The sequence below is a fragment of the Theropithecus gelada genome, chromosome 3 (genome assembly GCF_003255815.1).
Source record: "Theropithecus gelada isolate Dixy chromosome 3, Tgel_1.0, whole genome shotgun sequence".
Classification (NCBI taxonomy): Eukaryota; Metazoa; Chordata; class Mammalia; order Primates; family Cercopithecidae; genus Theropithecus; species Theropithecus gelada.
In genome coordinates, this window is record NC_037670.1 from 90,014,551 (window position 1) to 90,035,351 (window position 20,801).

Here is a 20,801-nt window from a genome sequence, read left to right on the forward strand (position 1 = left end):
GTTGGGACTAAAATCCAGTCCCTCTGAATTTAATTAATGTTCCTTCTATGTCAAGGAAGAAAAACCTGAAGATGCGCTTTAAGCATGGGTAACAGAAAAGCAAAGTTACAACCGGCCATGATCGCAACCACGCATGCACCTACTACTGGTAGCGCGGCGGAAGAGCAGCGAAGGTTAAAGGTGATGAATTACGACCTCTGCTGGCGACGCTCACGACTCCTGCCGTAAAGGCCGTGTGTGGCGCCTGCGCACTTCCTTTCCCTTGCGGATTCCCGAAGAGGTGGTTGCAGTAAGGGGTTCTCCCTACGCCACGCGGCCGTCGCTATGGTGAAGCTGAGCAAGGAGGCCAAGCAGAGACTGCAGCAGCTCTTCAAGGGGGGCCAGTTTGCCATCCGCTGGGGCTTTATCCCTCTTGTGATTTACCTGGGTCAGTAGGAGAAGAACCGGGAAAGTGACTGGAGGGAAGAGGGTGGCGGAGACTGCTGTCCCATTTTTGGCCATCGAGGGAGGGAGAGAAAAACAGGGGACACCGCCGTGCACGGCCCCTGAAGCTGTCTGGTCAAGTGGGGCCGATCTAACCTGAGTTCAAGTTCCCGTTCCGTCGCTTTATAGTTGCATGGTCTTTAACCAGTCTTGCAATCCCTCCTTTTCTATTTTTGCATCCTTAAAGTGGAGGTCATACTTCTCGGTATTGCTGGGAGGGTTGGATGACCCCAGTGGATGTGAAAGCGACTAATGCACTCTTTAGCACTAGGTGGGTTCTCGGGGTGTTTGTCCTCACCTCTCCATGTGGTCCTAAGTGGAAAGAGGCCTGTTCTGGGAATCTAGACCCCCTCGTGAAAGTACCACTGCCATGAAAGCATAATTATAAGAATAATCGTTGGATGCCTCTGCTTTCTTACCTGTACAATGAAGGGTTTGGATGGTTTCTATTACTGCCCCCATTTTACAGGTGAGGAAACAGCCGTAGAGAAACTTTTGCCAAGGTCGCGCAGCTATGCTGACTGAGGGAATTATGGGCTCAGGCAGTGGGGCATCAGAGCCCATAGTCTTAACCACTATAGGGTACTTAAAGGATTTGGGGTTTTTTTGTTTGTTTGTTTTTGTATTTGTTTTTGAGACAGAGTCTCGCTCTGTCAACCCAGACTGGAGTGCAGTGGCGCTATCACGGCTTATTGCAACCTCCGCCCACTGTGCTCTAGCGATCCTTCCACTGAGCTCAGTCTCTCAAGTAGCTGGGACTATAGGCTCGTGCCACCAGGCTCCGTCACTTACTGCAAAGATTTGTTAACATTTTTCAGTTAGGGCTGCAGACTGGGACCTATTCTGTAGTTTTTTATTTTCTCTTTTCTTTTTTTCCTTTTTTTTTTTTTTTTTGAGACATAGTCTCGCTCTGTGCCCAGGCTGGAGTGTAGTGGCACGATCTCTGCCCACCGCAATCTCTGCCTCTTGGGATCAAGCGATCCTTCCACTATTAGCCTCCCGAGTAGCTGGGATTACAGACTTGCAGCCACCTCTCGCGACTAATTTTTATAATTTTAGTAGAGACGGGGTTTTGCTATGTTGTTGACCAGTCTGGTCTCAAACTTCTGGCCTCCAGTTAGCTACCGCCCCTCTCGCCGGCCCCCGCCCTGCGCGCGGCCTCCCAAAGGGCTGGGATTACAAGTGTGAATCACCGTGTCCAGCCAGTAGTTTTTTTTTGTTAATTTTACTGCCCCACTCAGGCAGTACCGTGAAAGGGAAAGAGCAGGTTTTTCATCCCAGCTGTGTCAGTTTGATCATATAGTTTGACAATTCTAAAACTCAGTTTCACATTTTAAAATGCTATGATTTTAACAAGGTGCTGCTTCCTATTTAATTTAGGTGTCATGCATTGTATAAGATAAAGTACACTCTAATTAAGCAGCTGTGGTTTCTATTTCTCCATGAGTTGCAAGCCAGCTATAACCTGGGATTATAGAACTTAAAAAGATTGCACCTTATTCTGGGTGCAATTTTTTTTAAAAAAAATTGCTTTTCTAGATTTTAGTGACTTTGTGTGGGTACCAAGGATTAAATATGACAGTTGTGTTGTCCCCACTATTCTTGCAGCACCTCCCCCCACCCACTTCTTTCAGTTACTGATAGAAGGGCCTACTCTGGCTGGTCAAACACTGAGACTAGCTCTCCTTTTAGCTAAGAGAGGTGTGGAAGCTTGATTCTTCCCCTTCTTTGTGCCACCTTCTGTTTTCATTGTGTATGCGAGGTCCTATTTTAGCATGCTCTTGCTTTTTGTGTTCCTGTGGTTCTCTCTTGCTTTTTGTGTTCCTGTGGTTCTCTCTTGCTTTTTGTGTTCCTGTGGTTCTTTGCTTCTCTGTAAGTCTTTTCATCTACTGTTCCCTCCTCCTCCCTGTTTTGAGATTCCATTTCTATTGCTAGAAAGCTATAGCTGGTTGCTGCAATCTACATGCCAGGGGCTTTCGTCTAAGAGTTGATAATGCATTCCTTTACCATACTACAGTTTATTTTTTTTTTTATGCACACTGGCTATCTTCCCTTCCTGGGACTACCATTATGGTGATTTTCACCCCAACATTCAATTCAAGTTCTGTGAGATTGGTGTTACGGTTGTCTTTCCAGTACTTGTTTATCATTGTCTTTTCCCTTATGCTGTATATTTAATTTTATGTCTAAACCAGTTCCCACGTTGAAATAGAGACAGGGGCTTGCTGTGTTACCTAGGCTGGTCTTGAACTTCTGGCTTCAAGTAATCTTCCGATCTTGGCCTCCCAAAGTGCTGGGATTATAGGAATGAGCCACCACACCTGGCTCCAGGTTGTTCTTTTACTTCCTCCACCTCAACTCTCACTAAAACCAGCAATTGCAGATTTAACTTTGTATGTAATTTAGGTTCAGTCATAACTTTCAGTGCTTTGGGTAGTATAGTGCTGTAAAATATGACAAGCAGTGACACGATAATAGAGAATCTGTCTGGACATCTACTAACAAGGTTTTAATTAGCTTGTTGGAAGGCAATTCTCCATGGTCTCTCGCATTTCTGCACATCTTATAAGCAGAGGCTCTGATGACCCTTTGTTTCATGTTATCTTTTGAGGGCGTTTGTAGAACAAACAGCCTTGGAAAATAGTACCTCCAGACAGAGAAAGGGTGATGCGCTTGCAGCCCATTATAAAAGATTCTGGTTCCCTAAACTCCAGTTAATATCCTGCAGTGCAATCCGCTACATGTGCAGGTGTCATCCGGACCTCTTTGCATGGAAATTGGGAGTTGAGGAACTGAAGCAAAAATGATGATACTCTCACAGTCTATTGCTGGAAGTAATAAAGTGTTCTTTGTTTCTGACTTAGAATATTCTCTATACCAGCTGGGTGCAGTGGCTCACGCCTGTCATCCCAGCACTTTGGGAGGCTGAGGCGGGTGGATCACCAGAGGTCAGGAGTTTGAGACCAGCCTGACCAACATGCATAAACCCTGTCTCTACTGAAAATACAAAAATTAGCTGGGCGTAGTGGTGCATGCCTGTAATCCCAAGCTACTCGGAAGGCTGAGGCAGGAGAATAGCTTGAACCCGGGAGGAGGCGGAGGTTGCAGTGAGCTGAGATTGTACCACTACACTCCAGACTGACGACAGAGCGAGACTCCTTCTCAAAAAAAAAAAAAAAAAAAAGTGTATACCAACATCTGTGAAACTGGCAGGCCAGTTTGTTATCTTTTATTTATTTATTTTAATGGTCTAAATCGCAGAAGATTTTAAAAAAAATATTAACTTTTATTCCCTATTACACATACTATTTTTTGTTATCTTTTAAATAAGATAAAATTGCAGACCCCTCATAGTTCTTGAAACTTCCCTAACTTAATCAGTTACTTCAGCAAGTGAGCATATATGTCATCAGGTTAATTTATAAATATATTTTAAATGGTAAAAGATAACCATACTTGTAAAGAGTTGATTTAATTAGGTTGTTAAATAATAAGTATTGGATGATCCATCCCCTGCCGTCCCCCGCCCTCCACCCTGTCCCTTTTCTATCATTGGTCTTTGTTTTATAAAAGAGAGGTTTATGAGGGATAAAATATCCTCAGTTGTGTTTTTTAAAAAGTTCGGTAGTTTTTCCTCCAGGCATGGTGGTTCACTGTAATCCCAGCACTTTGGGAGGCTGAGGAGGCTGAGCGCTTGAGCCCAGGAGTTCAAGACCAGCCTCGGCAATGTAGTGAAACCTTGTCTCTAAAAAAATTTAAAACCTTAGTTATGTGTTTTTCCAAAAATCATTTTGCTCTTCATAGTCTTTCATCCAGTGTAATTTTGGAGTTGTGGTATCTTATTTCTGGGTAAATGACTAATAATGAAAGATAGAACATGCTAAGGGCAACTGTGCCAATTGTGTATGTAATGACCGTGTGCAGTGGCTCACTGAGAAAGTTGTTTGTTTTTGTCTGGGCATGGTGGTTCACACCTGTAATCCCAGCACTTTGGAAAGCCGAGGCAGGTGGATCATTTGAGGTCAGGATCATTTGAGCCTGGCCAACATAGTGAGATCCTGTCTCTACTAAAAATACAAAAAAATTTAGCTGAGCGTGGTAGCGCTTGCCTGTAATCCTAGCTACTCAGGAGGCTGAGACAGGAGAACAGCTTGAGCCTGGGAGGAAGAGGTGACAGAGGTTGCAGTGAGTCGAGATCATGCCACAACACTCCAGCCTGGGTGACAGAGTGAGACTCTGTCTCAAAAAGAAAGGAGTAAGATAGCTTGTTCTTCCTACTGATTAGTCCTGGACACAATTTCATACTCTAATGAAGATTGGAGACTTCTGTAGTGCAGATAAATTTAGATAGTGCTGGTTGGTGTAGATATCATTCTAGCTATCCTAGGTTTGATTACAAAGAAGAGAAAGTCTTGATTGTAAATGTTTTGTCTGCTGGGGGTTTAATTAATACTTTTTTCTCTTCTGTCTTCCTTGATTCAGGATTTAAGAGGGGTGCAGATCCTGGAATGCCTGAACCAACTGTTTTGAGGTACTGCTCTTAAACATTTCAGGGCAAATGTTCATACAGTAGTACTGAATCACTAAGATGTAAGAGAGTAATAGTGGCAGGCCTTGAAATGGAGCTTTATCAGTCAGTATAGTTTTGGGTTATTGGAAAACTGCAACTGCTTTCTCTTCCCCCTCCTAATTTGTTTTTACTGTACCATGTTATAACTACAATGAAACACATTTTAACAGAAAAAGAATTTATTATCCTACCACTTTAAAATGCGAACTGTTTTAAATTTCCCATATTCCCATCTTATCCTCATTCAGATGAATACAACCTTTTATATCATTCTGACAAGGGTATGCAGGATTTTGTTTTCACTTAAAATTTGAGTTGCTATCCCATGTATTTTCCAGTTGTGGTTTTACCTAGGTTTTTCAATTTTTAAGTATTTTATACAACAATATAATTAACATTTGGGCAGGGTGTGGTGGCTCACACCTGCAGTCTCAGCACTTTGGAAAGCCAAGGTGGGAAGATCGTGGGAGGATTGCTTGAGGCTAGGAGTTCAAGACCAGCCTGGGCAACATAGCGAGACCCAACTCTACCAAAAAAAAAGAAAAAAAGTAAATAATTAACATTTGTGTATACATAGCTTTCATAGATTTTGATTTCCTTATAAATTGTCATGGGATTAATAAAGTATATGAACATTTATGGCTCTTGACTGTCAAATTCCTTTCTCGGAAATGATCTTGCTGGTATGTGTAAGCACTCGTGAAAACTTCACACACACAGTATACATACTCATATACACATGTATGCATATATGTGCATACTTGTGAAAATTGTATGTATACGTATAATCTCAAACAGGCAGGTTTGCTCTGGAGGAAGGACTGATACTTCTGGCACTATGATGATCATGACTACTGCACACTAGTGAATCGGATTTCTGCTTGATCCTGTCTCAGACATCTCTTGTGGGTTGCCCTCACAGACTTTTCACTGACTTCTAGGGCTTCATTCATTTTCTTCGAACTTTTACTGTAAGCCACGTTTTTCTAGATTGGGCAGAAAATACATTATTCACTATCACCTACAATGTGTCAGCCACTGCTTTACGTGCTTTTTACACAATGTGTCTAGTTGTCACTTCAGAGCAGGTTATACAGTCAGTAGGTGGTGGAATATGTTCTATTTCCAAAGCTCACATTCTTTCCACTGGGTCCATGTGGCCTTCCCCAAGTAATTTTACCTCTTCCTTTACTTAGCACAATGCCATCTGATATGAATTTGCTCCACCACATCTGCCTTGCTGCTCTTTTCTTTTTCAGAGGAAGGTCTTTTTTATTCTCAAAGGGTACTACAATATGTGCCTTCAAATTGTTCACTTCTGCAGTTACTCTCTTTTCCCGGATAAAGTTTTTCAACAAATGATCTTCACGCACTACCTTCCTCTCCTCCCTCTCTTCCTTTAACTGTTTATGGCATGACTTTTAGAAACTGCTTTCAGAGATTCCCCACTAAGTCCTTTTTTCTTAGCCCTTATTCTTTGATCTATCGTTTCCTTTTCTGTAAAATAGGGATTGAGGCAATATATCTGCTGCCTACTAGTTGAGTGGCCTTGGCCTTAGACCAGTTATTTCCTTAGAGAAACATTACCTTGGGAAGCATGAGAGAGAGCTACTGAGTCAAGCTGTGTGGCATTTTCCAAGTACTGGAAATTATCATCAAATACCTTTCTCCAAGAAACCATTAACCTTTCTAAGCTTCATTTCCCCTTTTTATCAGTTGGGGATAATAATACCTACATAATAAGGTAGCCATGAGCATTGAATAAGAATATTATATATAAAGTATTAGTACTTGTCAAGTAATATGTGACCAGTAAACTATTAATAATAATTTTTAATCTTTTCAGTGTCATCTTTTTTATCCCCATTTCCTTATCCTATGAAAACAGTGCTCTAGCTATATGATACTGCATGCTAAGTCCCAGAATAAACTATATATATTTTTATGCCTTTGCCCCTATGCTTGTGCTCCGTCAGCCTGGAATGCTTTTTCCCCTTAGTTTCCACTGGATGGAAATCTGCTTCTAGAAAAGCCTAATCTCAAATGTTGCCCCTTCCGTAAATCTCTTCCTTTTTTCCTCCTAGCTAAAACTATTCTGTTTTTTGTGTTTCCATAGTTTTCTTTTTTTCTTTTTAATTTTTATAGAGGCAGGATCTCACCATATTGCCTAGTCTGGTCTCAAACTCCTGGGATCAAGTGCTGAGGTTATAGGCATGGGCCACTGCGTCCAGCCCTGTAGTATCCTTTTGTATCTATCATTCTCTGCCTTGTAGCTATAATATATTTTGTCTCATAAGCACCTAAAGTAATTGCTCAACAAGTATTGAATTAACTTAATGACCCTCATCTCTTGATGGTCTTCTGTGGGTTTTTTATATTTTATTTTAGTTTTTTTTTGTAGAGACAGGGTCTCACTGTGTTGCCCAGTCTGGTCTTGAACTTCTGGGCTCAAAAAACAATCCTCCCACCTGGCCTCCCAAGGGGCTAGGATTACAAGCATGAGCCACAGCACCTGGCCATCTTGGTGGTCCTTTGGACAGGAATTGACAAAGCATCGCATCTTGTACAAATTTTAGGCTGGACCAGCATGCTGGGAAGTAACATTTTTTTGTGCCCTAGGTGATTTAGGATACAGAAGTGGGGAGAGAATGTGTCTTTCTGTTGTCCTTTTTTGAGGCTTCTCTCCTTCCTGGTGCTAACCCTCTTGATCTTTTCTGTCATTAAGAACATCTTCTGGTTTCCTTCCAGAGGCATTTGTGTTTTAGGAAAGAATTGAGTGACTGCCTGCAAAGGGTTACTCAGTTAAGGAATTTCATGTATTGTGCTCCCCGCACTGGGAAGAGTAACTAGAGAGATCTGAGCTGCCTGATCTGTACTATGAAAGGAACAGAATTATACCTGCTATGGTTTTTATTAACATAAAATTTGTTTATTAATATAAAGTCTATTGTTTCTACATATATTTATTGTGTATATAATACTTATGTAAATAATACAGTTAAGGATCTACTAGTTTGTTTCCCTTGCCAAGTTGTTGGGTTCTTTGAGATTAGGACCACTTTCATCTTAGTATCCCCTTTCACCCAGGATGGCTCATTGTATGTGGTCAGCAAATGTTGGTTGACATGAATACCTTATTTAAAAGTCCTTTAATATATAAGGGGCAGTGTTTTAGTAAAATATTTAGGCAAAATATGTGAATATCACGGTTAAGAGAATCATTTCCATTATCTGCATAAGGCTGAGCAAAATTTCCTTTTTATATTTTTGCTGCCCATTACCATTGAAGAAGAGACCTTTATAGATCTTTTTTTGTGTGTTTTCTTCTGTCACCCAGGCTGGAGTGCAGTGGCACAGTCATGGCTCACTGCAGCCTTGACCTCCTGAGCTTAGGTTGTCCTCCCACCTCAGCCTCCCGAGTAGCCGGGACAGCAGGCACGCGTTACCACGCCTGGCTTTTTTTTTTTTGGATTTGGAGTCTTGCTCTGTTGCCCAGGCTGGAGTGCAATGGCCCAATCTCGGCACACTGCAGCCTCTACCTCCCAGATTCAAGCGATTCTCCTGTGTCAGCCTCCTGAGTAGCTGGGATTACAGGCGTGCACCATGAAGCCCGGCTAATTTTTTTTTTTTTTTTAGTGGAGACAGGATTTCACCATGTTGGTCAGGCTGGTTTTTTTTTTTTTTTTTGAGATGGAGTCTCGATCTGTGTTGCCCAAGCTGGAGTGCAGTGGTGCGATCTCGACTCACTGCAACCTCCGCCACCCGGGTTGACTGCATTCTCCTGCCGAGTAGCTGGGACTACAGGTGCCTGCCACAATGCCCAGCTAATTTTTGTGTGTGTGTTTTTGGTAGAGACGGGGTTTCACCATGTTAGCCAGGATGGTCTCGATCTCCTGACCTCGTGATCGACTCGCCTTGGCCTCCCAAAGTGCTGGGATTACAGGCGTGAGCCACTGCGCCCAGCCTTTTTTTTTTTTTTTTTAAGAGACAGGGTTTCACCATGTTTCCAAGGCTGGTTTCGTACTCGTGGGCTCAGGCGATCCACCCGCCTCAGCCTCCAAAGTGCTGGGATTACAGGCATGAGCTATCATGCCTGGTCAGTAATTTATTTTTATATTTTCACTGTGTGCAAAAATACTTAAGAGTTTAAGGGGAGATTTTAATACACAATGAAAATTGGAAATAGATGTGTGTTTTCTTCTTAGGCACAGGGAAATTTCTTTTTTGTTTTTTTTTTTTTGCGACGGAGTCTCGCCCTGTCACCCAGGCTGGAGTGCAGTGGCGTGATCTTGGCTCACTGCAAGCTCCGCCTCCTGGGTTCATGCTGTTCTCCTGCCTCAGCCTCCCGAGTAGCTGGGATTACAGGCGCCCACCACCACGCCCGGCTAATTTTTTTTTTTTGTATTTTTAGTAGAGACGGGATTTCACAGTGTTAGCCAGGACAGTCTTGATCTCCTGGCTTCGTGATCCACCCGCCTTGGCCTCCCAAAGTGCTGGGATTACAGGCGTGAGCCACTGCGCCTTTCACTGCGCTTTTCAGTTTGGCTGAAAATATTTTTTAAAAATAAACTACAAAACTGTCATTGTCATTTAATAATGCAGTTTTATTCAATGGGCCACTTTTTTAAGCAGCCGGATTTAGAAATGAAACCATCTCTTTGCTCCTTCTTAGACTCTATTGGAGTCAGCAAATGATTTGGGAGTTGGGCTTCTTAGTGACTGGAATGTTTGGGGTAAGAGTTAGTTGAGGTGGAAGTGGAGGCTAATTGCTCCCTAGGAACCTAATGGTTGTAAGAGCACTTAGGCCACATCCCACTCTACCCTCTTAAATGATATAATTATCTCAGATCCTCAATTTCCACATTAAAATAGGGATCGTAGTTGGGAGTTATGAACTTTCCTCAGTGTCTAATGCACAGAAACCATTCAATAAATGTTATTTTAGTATTACTGATGTTGCATCTAATAATGAGATAGCTTTGTTTTCTGGGTTTATCAGGCTTACCTGTTAATGGAAATCAGTAATCGTTTTCCTTTTGATTGACTTCATTTTGTGTCTGTTCACATTTTTGTTTTTGTTTATGATAAGTAACTGCACTCAGAAGTAAAGTGTATTTTAATACAGTTCTGTATGTTTAATTTGTTTGTTTGGTGCGATTGATCCTTGTCTTTTCATAACTCTGAATTTGATAGATGAGGAAACAAACATAAATGTATAAAATTTTCTAGGTCTTAGGTTATGTGTAGAAGATTTTTATTTTGGAATTTAATTTCTTTCTCCTCTTCACAAACATTTTAGCCTACTTTGGGGATAAAGGATTAATTGGTCTTCTGGATTTGGAGGCAATCAGCGGACAGCATGGAAGATGTGTGCTCTGGCTTGGATAAGCGATGGGACATCGTTCAGTCACTAGTTGGATGGCACAAGGCTCTTCACAGATGCATCTGTAGCAGAGTGGAACTTGTACTAACTTATGATAGAATGTATCAGAATAAATGTTTTTAACAATGTTATGCTTGAGTCTTTTTTGAATTGAACATGCTAGGATTATCAGGTAAAAATTAAGCCTTTTGGTACTTTTTTAAAACAGGGAATTTGTGTATGTACCTAGGTGCTGTTTACACTTGTAAATCCTAGCACTTTGGGAGACAAAGGTGGGTGGATCATGACATAAAAAAAATTTTCCATGTTAATTCCTGCCCATTGACCTAACATATGGATTACAGTTTCCCTTTACAGTGAATTAATAACTCCCTCTAGGGTATTCCGAGGTAGTAAGAACACAGATAGTTCTCAGTTTGTGACAAACCAAACTGTCACTTCCTCCTCTGCATTAAAGTTCTGAGCGCAAGAAATAAAGGTCCTGGTGGCTCTGTTGCTAGGGGATGGAATGGCACTGGAGAGTTGTGTGATTTATTTGTAGGTTAAATGTGAGTCTAAAGTTTCCCTCAGTTATATTAGGAAACTAGAGCTGGCTGGGCAAGAGCCCGTGGAGAGCTACATGGAATAGTAGCACTGTTTTCTGGTAGAAAGAAAGGCAGCTAATGAATGGAAACTAGTTTTCAGTTCTAGATACTGGTTTCCTGGGACCTTCACCTCTATTTAAATCCTACTTTTATTTAGTTTTTTTCCATTCTTCTAACAAAATAGCATTATTTACTACGTTTGGCCATTGTTACTAATACAAGAAAGCAGAACCTGAAACAAACAGTTTGGAAAGAGCCTATTGGGTTGAATATTTTAAGCATCCAGTATTTAGGCATGATCATGACTATAATCCCTCTCAGGTGCTGGGAGCTGCCATCACCAGAAAGTTCTTATTTCTAATGTAAAACCCTCTTAGCTATTTAAGCCTATTTCCTCAAGGCTTGTTACTTTTGCCATGGAGACGTAGAAGACTATTGTGGTGTCTTGTTGCATAAGGGGATTTTAAAGTGGAATTCTTGAGAGCTAACTGCAGGAAATCAGTTTGGTAAGTACTTAATGTAATTGCTTCAGCATCTCTGTGAATCTAGGCGTGTGTAATTTTGCTGAAAATTGAGCACAGTATTAAAATTCCATGGAATTGCTTAAGTTTGTGGTTCCCCCCAATCCTTTTTGCCAAGTGCATTGTCAGGGAACTTTAGTATTTTGTTTATACGTTTTTCTTCTGTTTCTCACTTGGGATTTTCAGAAATTGAGAAAGCTGTGTCAGGTATCTGTTTTGTTTAAATAGTAATGTGAATGGTAAACATAACTGGTTGTGGTTTTTTTTTTTTTTTTTTTTTTTTTTTTTAGATGGAGTCCCGCTCTGTCGCCAGGCTGGAGTGCAGTGATGTGATTTCGGTTCACTGCAACCTCCGCCTCCCTGGTTCAAGTGATTCCCCTGCCTCAGTCTCCCGAGTAGCTGGGACTATAGGCGCATGCCACTATACCTGGCCAATATTTTGTATTTTAGTAGAGATGGGGTTTCACCGTGTTGGCCAGGATGGTCTCGATCTCCTGACCTTGTGATCTGCCCGCCTCGGCCTCCCAAAGTGCTGGGATTACGGGTGTGAGGCACCACGCCTGGTCTGGTTGTGTTCTTTTAAGGATGACCTTTGTGAACGCCAAATGTCTGAGACAGGTTTCAGTCAATTTATAAAGTTTATTTTGCCAAGGTTAAGGATGCTCCCATGACACAGCCTCAGGAAGTCCTGAGGCGGTGTGCCCAAGGTGGTCAGGGTATGTAGTTTGCTTTTATACATTTTAGGGAGACATGAGACATAAATATGTCTAAGATGTACATTGGTTTGGTCTGGTAAGGCGGGACAACTCGAAGTGGGGGCTTCCTAGACAAAAGGTTGCATTCTTTTGAGTCCTTGATCAGCCTGAATACGCAATTTAGTCTGGCTTAGTGAGTCTGCATTTTTTACATAAATAGCGCAGAGGAAGCAATCATAATGCATGTGTCTCAGGTGAGTCTCAGAGGGATGACTTTGAGTTCTGTCTATCCTTTGTCCACAGGGAATTTCCTGTGGGCAAATTGTGAGGGAGGTATGTAGCTTCTTTTCTTTGTGGCTGTCTCATTTAGGAATAAAGTGGGAGGCAGGTTGGCCTGACAGTTCCCAGCTTGACTTTTCTTTTGGCTTAGTGATTTGAGGGGTCCTGAGATTTATTTTCCTTTCATACCTTATAGCTGTCTATAAAACCTCAGAAATTTTAAAATAAGGCATCCAGAATTAGGAAGGAACCAGCTCCCTGATCTCACATCTAAGGAAGCTAAGGAACAGAGTTTAAGCACTTCTTCAGGGTACAGCCTAAGAGCTGAGACTACTACACAATTTAATGTGTATATATATATTGTAAAGTTTGTGAAATGTTTAAGCTCCCACATTTTATGAGTTTTAGTTTTTAGGACAGTACAATTCAAGCATTTATTGATTTCTGTTCTGTGGTAGACACTAGAGAGTCGTTATGACTGAGATTATTCCTGACCTTGATTAGCTTATGGAAAAACACTGAGCTGGTAGGACCTGATTTGAGTCCTGGCCCTGTCAGTTCTAGAACCTTTGGTGAAATCACTTTTGGTTTTTTTACTGGGAGAACAAGGCCTCTGTGTTGCCCAGGCAGGTCTCAAACTTCTGGGCTCAAGCTATCCTGCCTCTGCCTCCCAAAGTGCTGGGATTATAGGTGTAAGCCACCGCGCCTGGCTGAAGTCACTTAATCTTTAGGTTCCTTCCACAAGATAGGAACAACAATACCTGCCCCAGGATATTATTTTCTAAACTAATGGTTTTCATAGCTGGTCCCAGACTAGCTTCACCTGGAAACTTGTTAAAATGCACATTTTCAAGTCTTACTCCAGACCTGAATCAGAAACTGGTGATGAGGCCCAGCAATGTGGGTATGTCTGTGCGTGTTTCATTTCCTCAAACATTATTTTAACCATATTTTGAGAAAATTGTAGAGTTGTATACAGTGTAAGAAATGATACAGAAAGATCCCTGTATCCTGTACAGTTTCCCCCAGTGGTAATATCTTGTGTGAACCCCAATTATCGGAGACGGATCTCAATTAGGAAGTTTATTTTGCCAAAGTTAAGGATGTGCACGCACCTGTGACACAGCCTCAGGAGGTCCTCATGGCATGTGCCCAAGGTGGTTGGGGCACAGCTTGTTTTTATACATTTTAGGGAGACACAAGACTTCAATCAGTATATGTAAGATAAATACTGGTTTGGTCCAGGAAGGTGGGACAATTCGAAATGAGGTAGGGGGCTTCCAGGTCACAGGTAGATAAGAGACAAATGGTTGTATTGTTTTGAGTTTCTGATTAGCCTTTCCAAATGAGTCAATCAGATGTATGTTTATCTCAGTGGACAGAAGCATGACTTTGAATAGAATGGAAGGCAGGTTTGTCCCAAGCAGTTCCCAGCTTGACTTTTCCCTTTAGCTTAGTGATTTTAGTGTCCCAAGACTTATTTTCCTTTCGCACTTGCAAAGCTGTGGTCAGCATCAGGATATTGACATTGATGAAGTCAAGAAAGAACATCTGTCACCACAAGGATCCCTTGTGTGGTGGGATATAGTCAACCTTTCTCCTCCTACCCTGCCCCTACCCCTAACCCCTGGCAACCAGGAAATCTGTTGACTACTTTTATAATTTTGTCATGTCAAGCACGTTATATAAATGGAATCAGACAGCTTTTGGGTTTGGCTTTTTTCAGTCAGCATAATTCTCTGTAGATTTATCAAAATAGTTTCTTCTTTTTTATTGCTGAGTAGTATTCCACGGAATGGAGGTACAAGGATGACATCTGGGCTCCCAATTTTTAGCTGTTACGAGCAAAGCTGCTATGAGCATTCATGTACAGGTTTTTGTTTGATTAATCTGTGATTTAACAAATCACAGGTGCTTCTGATGCAAGTCAGGTTTGAGAACTTCCCCAGACTTGCAGAAGCCTTCTTGCTCTCTCCTATGTATTACAGTGTGCTCTCAATGGAACATCCAGAGTGATCCTTTTAAAAATAAGATCACATCACATCCTGATCAAAGTTTTCCAGTGATTTCCCATCTCACTGGGAATGAAATCCCAAGTACTTACTTTCCGTGACCTACAAGACCCTATATCATCTGACCTTCTGCATCTTTGGTCTCTTTGTTGCCTATGATTCATCACCCACATTTGCTTGCACTCTTGCTGTTTTGTTCCTATCCAGAGAAAGGCCAAGTATAGTCTCACCTTGTAGTCTGTACTACCTATTCCCTGCTGGAACTCTCTCCTCCCAGATATCTATATGGTTGGCTTCCTCTATTCCAGTCTGCCTAAATGTCATCTTGTTAGAGGGCTTCCCTGATCCTTTAAAATAGAAGACCCTAAACCTGTGTTGCGGATGCAGAATTTTTGCTCCTTAGTTAGCTAAATCCAGGTTCTTGTATCATGACCAGGAGAAATCAGGCACACAGACACATTAAAGGGTGAGGAGAGCTGAATTTATTGGGTGAGAAGGAAAAAAGGAAAAAAAAACTCTCAGCAAAGTGAGAGGGGGTCCTGCTAACAGAGGGAACCCCCTACCACCTCCTAGATTGAATAGCAGGCCACCACACACATTGGCTGAAGAGACCAGGCTCCTCCCCACTGCACAGGGTGAGAAATTCCTGTGGCTCCACCCCGTTCCCCCAGTGTACATGTGGGCATTATCCAGAAAGAGTCAGTTGGGAAAGGGCGGGCAAATGGGCAGTTCTTCCTGAGGGTCAAGGATTTCATCTGGGACCAGCAGTCCAGTCCCTCAGACTTCGGGCTGTTTTAGGCTTGACGGTGGGGTTTGCCAGGGACTGTCTCCTGTCTCCTGTCTCTATCATTCTCTTCTCTAAAGAAATACATCTAATTGCCGTTAGATAAGGATAAGGATGAGGACAAAGATCAATCTTAACTGCTTCCTTCTGGCAGGGGGCGCTGTTTTGGGAAGACAGCAGTCAGAACTCCTGTAGAGGCCTATCTAAGGGTCTCTGGCGAAAGGGGCCATTATCTGAGGCTCTGGTTGTATGACCATTTGAAGTTTGATGTCCTGAAGGCAAGAAGAGACAAACTGGGTTATTAGAACACATGTATCAAAACAAAACAAGGGGAGTGTAAGGACAGCTCAAAAATCCTGAGGCCTTTTATCAGTTTGCATAGGGATAGGGAAGCCAAAATCTGTCTGGTTAAAAAGACAAACAAACAAAAAAACTTTACCCTTTTGCTGGCATGTGAGGCTTCTGGGTTCCCTTCCCTAAGCCCAATCCTAAGTCAACCAGTTTAAGGTTTGGTAAATTAACTCTTCACAGTTTAGAGGATGTATCTAAGGGAAGCATCCCATAGTACGGTGACACAATTACGTATCTGTGAAGTAAGAAGAGAGGAGGAAAAAGGAAAAAAAGTGTTTCTTTCAAAGGAGTCCCAGGGGTTCAGTATGCATTTGAAAGGGGTACAGACTGAAGATGAATGGCTACTTATTTAGAAAGGAGGGATCGAGGCATCCCAGGTTCCCTTCTCTTCCTAGCAAATACCCATGGTACATGAGGGAGAGAAAGTGAGGTGTTCCTCTCCTCTTCCTTTCCTCCAATCTCGTATCCCCGAGTCCTGGTGACTGTGACAGTGTGTTGCCCATGGGTGCTAAAATGGCTTTTACTTATGTTAACAGAGGGGCCTAGGGACTGGGAATATTCACTCTTACCCATGTATGCCCTATCTCCTGTGCTGTCAGTAGCCTTTGAATTCCTTAGATGTCATTTATGCCATGGATACTAGCATGAACTTTATCCATGAAATGGGAAGCTTGGCTTAATTGGCAGGAATCAGTCACGCTAACCTGCATTGTGTCTTTTAACTTTTGTTGTGTGCCTCTGGATCCCTCAGATCCAGTTCTCTTTCTTAGGACATTGACCTGAAGCTTGGAATTAAGTTTGGGACAAAAATGTGTCTTAGGGGCATTGCATGGACTCCTTATCATAAGCTGAATACTAAGGTGAAGCTGTGGAATTGAGTCCTCCTCTAACGAGGGAGAGAAAAGGATGTATTGTGACATACCCAGATAACTGGTGGCTGTAGTTATGCTTGCTAAGACTTGGCTGCATGTGGCTTGTCTTTGGTTAGCTCCCTTGGTCTTTCTCCAAAAGGAAACCTGCGAGTGATGGGCACCCTATTTATTCCTGTCACCTGGCAGGGTCTGCAGGATAATTGCTCAGCATTAAAATATTGATCCAGATTTTTACATTATCCATCCCATTTTGTTCCTTCTGAGCTATAGTTGGAGATCGCTGGATGATTCACAGGAATTAGCAGGGTCAGTCTAAAATGCAGGCAAAAACTTAAAAACAACTAATGAATCTAGAACTTAATGACAAATGTATGATAAGTTTTGAAAAATAATTTCTGTCTTTCCCATACTCATTTCTGTTAAAAACAAACCATGATAAGACTGAGTTGTTTGCAGAATAGACTAGTCTTATATTTGGCTTGATTGTTTGCATAAAGTACAGCAAGAATAATTATTTTTACATAGGCTTTGTAGATTGGCTTTGATGGAACTCTGATCCACAATAAATCTCAGGACTTTCTAAAACTGAGCCTAGCCATTAGTTTGTACCATCCAATACTTGTAAGTTGGGTGATCCTCTCTTCTTAAGGTCCTGAGATAAAGTTGGAGCTCTTGGGCCTGTCAGAAAGTGACATTCTTTACTTATCACAGGTCAGGAACTCTGTACAGGGACTGTGTAGACAAGGTGTGAGGCCAGTTTTCCCAAGGCGCTTTTATTGGCTCTACAAGTTGAGCTTGACTCCTTAAAGGGAAACACACCCTTCCAGTCAAAACCTTGGTAAGACAACCAGTTTCTACAATTGTGTCATGTTGCAAAAGAAAATGGATTCTTACTGCACTGATGTAAATAACTATATTGCCATTTCAAGTTAAGAATACACACAACTAGTTTCCAAATTCTGGAGAAGCCAGGCAGAAAAAGAGAGAGAGAAATATGCTCCAAATTTTGTTCACAGGAGTTTACCTTACTCAATTATTAAAGGCTGTAAATAGTTCAAAATAAGCTTCCTTGAGTCTGAAAAACAAAACAAGAATCAGCAGTGTTCCAGGCAAAAGTAAAAAGGATTACTTCAGTTTTCTATTAGTTCAGTCCTTTCCATTAATTCTTGTTTTGCTTGATATTCATGAACATGTTAGCTCTTCATGAGTCCTGTATGTTTTTCCTTTATTCCAGTGTCACAATCTTCAAAGGTATCAGAAACCTGCATTTGAGAGCACCTGTTAAAGTTCTATAGCTGATTAAACACCATCTTCTGAAGAAGATCAAAACAAGACAACAATTGTCTGTAAGTAACGAAATGTCCAGGGTAGTTACAGTCAGAAACATGATTGACAAAGAAATTTGGTTTATTTCTGTGGTTTACAATAACTTAACCACCTTAATTGTGATTGATAGCATATACTCAGGCATTAGAATTTTAGAAATCCCATATAATTTTGGAACATATATTAATATTCACTAAACCCATATTAATATAGGTATTTAATATTAAGAAGCTGTTAATTACCTATATTAATATAGGCAATACAGGTTAGTGAATATTAAAATTAATGTTAATAAATATAAATATTAATCAATATTGATATCAATAATATTGATATCAGTAATATTATCATAATAATATCAACATTAATATATAACACCATAATATCAACATTAACATATTAACATTGTAATATCAACATTAATATATTAATATATCATCATTAATATATTACCAAAATATGAACATTAATATATTAACATGTCAACATTAATATATTAATAGTAATAATATCAACATTAATATAATAGTAATATCAACATTAATATATTAATATAATATTAATAATATCAACATTAATATGTCAATATTCACTAACCTAAAGAAGATTAAACAACATTTTGGCAATCCCGTGTACCTAGACATGTCTGGTAATTCTGTTTACCTCTCTTTTGGATGTTCCAGGGGCCCTCTATAGCATCCAAAAGCCAGGTGTCAGGAAAGACAATTTTGAAATAGAAGTTTGATTTTGGGAAGCCTGTTAAATGTTAGAGGTTTAAAACACTTGATGCTATGAAATAAAATTCCAGATTACCATAACTTATTTATTTTGCCAAAATGATGACTCAGAAATGTAAAAGCAGGGAGGGCACGGTGGCTGAAGCCTGTAATTTCAGCATTTTGGGAGGCCAAGGCAGGTGGATCCCTTGAGGTCAGGAGATCAAGACCAGCCTGGCCAACATGATGAGACCCCTGTCTCTACTAAAAATACAAAATTAGCCAGGCATGGTGGTGGGTGCCTATAATCCCAGCTACTCAGGAGGCTGAGGCGGGAGAATCGCTTGAACGCAGGAGGCAGAGGCTGCAGTGAGCTGAGATTGTGCCACTGTACTCCAGCCTGAGTGACAAAGTGAGACTCCATCTCAAAAAGAAAAAAAAAAAGAAAGAAATTTGAAAGCAGAAACCTTTTGTAACTTTTTACAAATTTTGCTAAAGAGCAGATTGGTGCTGAGTAGCTTGTGCTTTTATTTCAGTGTTTAATTTACAGAAAAGCCATATTTGAATTTAGCCAATATGTTCACACACAGAATTTCTTTTGCAAGATTAATTTTTACATTCCTTTCACAACTTGTTTGAACTTTTAGCTTTATTTTATCTAATTCAAAACAATCATTTAACCTTAGGCAAGAATTTTACATTTCCACACCTTCCTATAATCTTTTATTAAAAACACATTTTACTGTTCTTATACAACTCACATGTATTTCTCACAAATCTATTTCCAGTAGTCTCAATTACATGTTACAATGGTAACTCCTAGCATTTTTTAACTTTAATGTAAAACCTGGTAAGTTGTTGTTGTTGTTGTTGTTGTTTTGAGACAGAGTCTTACTCTGTCGCCCAGGCTGGAGTGCAGTGGCACGATCTCGGCTCACTGCAAGCCCCGCAGTGGGCTTCTGACTGAACCTCCTGAGTAGCTGGGACTACAGGCGCCCGCCACCACGCCCAGCTAATTTTTTGTATTCTTAGTAGAGTTGGGGTTTCACCGTGTTAGCCAGGATGGTCTCGATCTCCTGACCTCGTGATCCGCCCATCTTGGCCTCCCAAAGTGCTGGGATTACAGGCGTGAGCCACCGCGCCTGGCAAGTTGTTTTAATTATGTACTAGGTACAGCCAAGTTTTGACTTCTGGCATAATTAAGGGTGTGGTTAATTCCACATGTCCCCAGACCTTACCAGTTTTGAAGCAGGCAAATCGAACAGTTCTCAAAAACCACAAAGCAGTTTATAGCCTTAAAGCATTTTGTAAACCTAGTATCTGATCTGAATAATTTTGTCCACCTATTTACATTTTGGTGGCATTTGCATTTTACCAATAATCTTTAAGGCTATTTTTATTTCTCAGACTAAAGTCATGTGAACTAAAAGTTACCACTGCTTTTATCTTCCCTTTAAAAAATATTTGATCCAAGCACTAATCCTTCTTTCAGTCAATTAATTAGAGCTCTTTTTAATAGACATCACACATAACATATATAACTACACAGACAGGCAAAGAAAATCCAGTGCCCATAAGACTTTTCATTTGCAACCTCCTAATTGGATTATTTGCCTCTGGGTGGAGCCCTTCAAGAGCAAGGCTAGGAAAACATGCAGTTTTTAGGATCTAATAAACAGGTACAGCTAGAAGGCAAAAACAGATTTTGAGAGGGATCCATGAGGAAAACAGAGGTCTCTCTCTTCGTGTGTATTAAGAGTGGCAAGGCAAAATAGAAATAATTCAGTTGGCTGAGATAAAACCCTAAAACCCCTTTCCAGCAAAACAAGAACCAAGAAGAGAAAAATATAAAGGCCTTTTTAATATACCTATAACTTGGATATCCACTTTTAATTAAGCTGAGTACTCTTTAAGAAAATCCTTTTAAATCCCTTGTTACCCAATTTTAGCTGGGCCAAGTGGCCAATATTTCTGGCTTTCAAACTTTACTAACGGTGACCTCCCAGGTGCTCAGAGAAAGGAAAATCCAAGGTGATTCATGGAGAGAAAGAGAATCAACAAATGATAAAGGTAATGCAGATATAAAACTAGAAAAGACTCATTCCCTCAGCCAGGATTGAACCTGGGCCACCACTGTAAAATGGCAAAAGCTAAAACAAAGCAATGCCAGGTGGCTATAGGTCACACTTGCAAGGATGTAAAACAAGATGGAGGCCTGCAGCAAA

At 40.9% G+C, this 20,801-nt stretch overlaps 1 protein-coding gene across 3 annotated transcripts in view; it reads left to right on the forward strand.

The window, feature by feature from the left end:
• Positions 1-237: 237 nt before the first annotated feature.
• Positions 238-20,801, forward strand: part of TOMM7 (translocase of outer mitochondrial membrane 7) — a 29,786-nt gene continuing 9,222 nt past the window's right edge. Inside the window, exons 1-4 of one of the 3 annotated variants that reach the window (XR_003118535.1) lie at positions 248-427; positions 4,966-5,014; positions 10,353-10,508; positions 12,249-12,257. Coding sequence is in view for 1 of the 3 variants with exons in the window: in XM_025379143.1 (XP_025234928.1) it covers positions 325-427; positions 4,966-5,014; positions 10,353-10,368 (168 nt within the window). In the remaining 2 variants the exon portion in view is untranslated. Of the gene's footprint in view, positions 428-4,965; positions 5,602-10,352; positions 10,568-12,248; positions 12,258-20,801 lie in introns of those variants that run through there. The other 2 variants (XM_025379143.1, XR_003118536.1) reach the window with 2 other exon arrangements.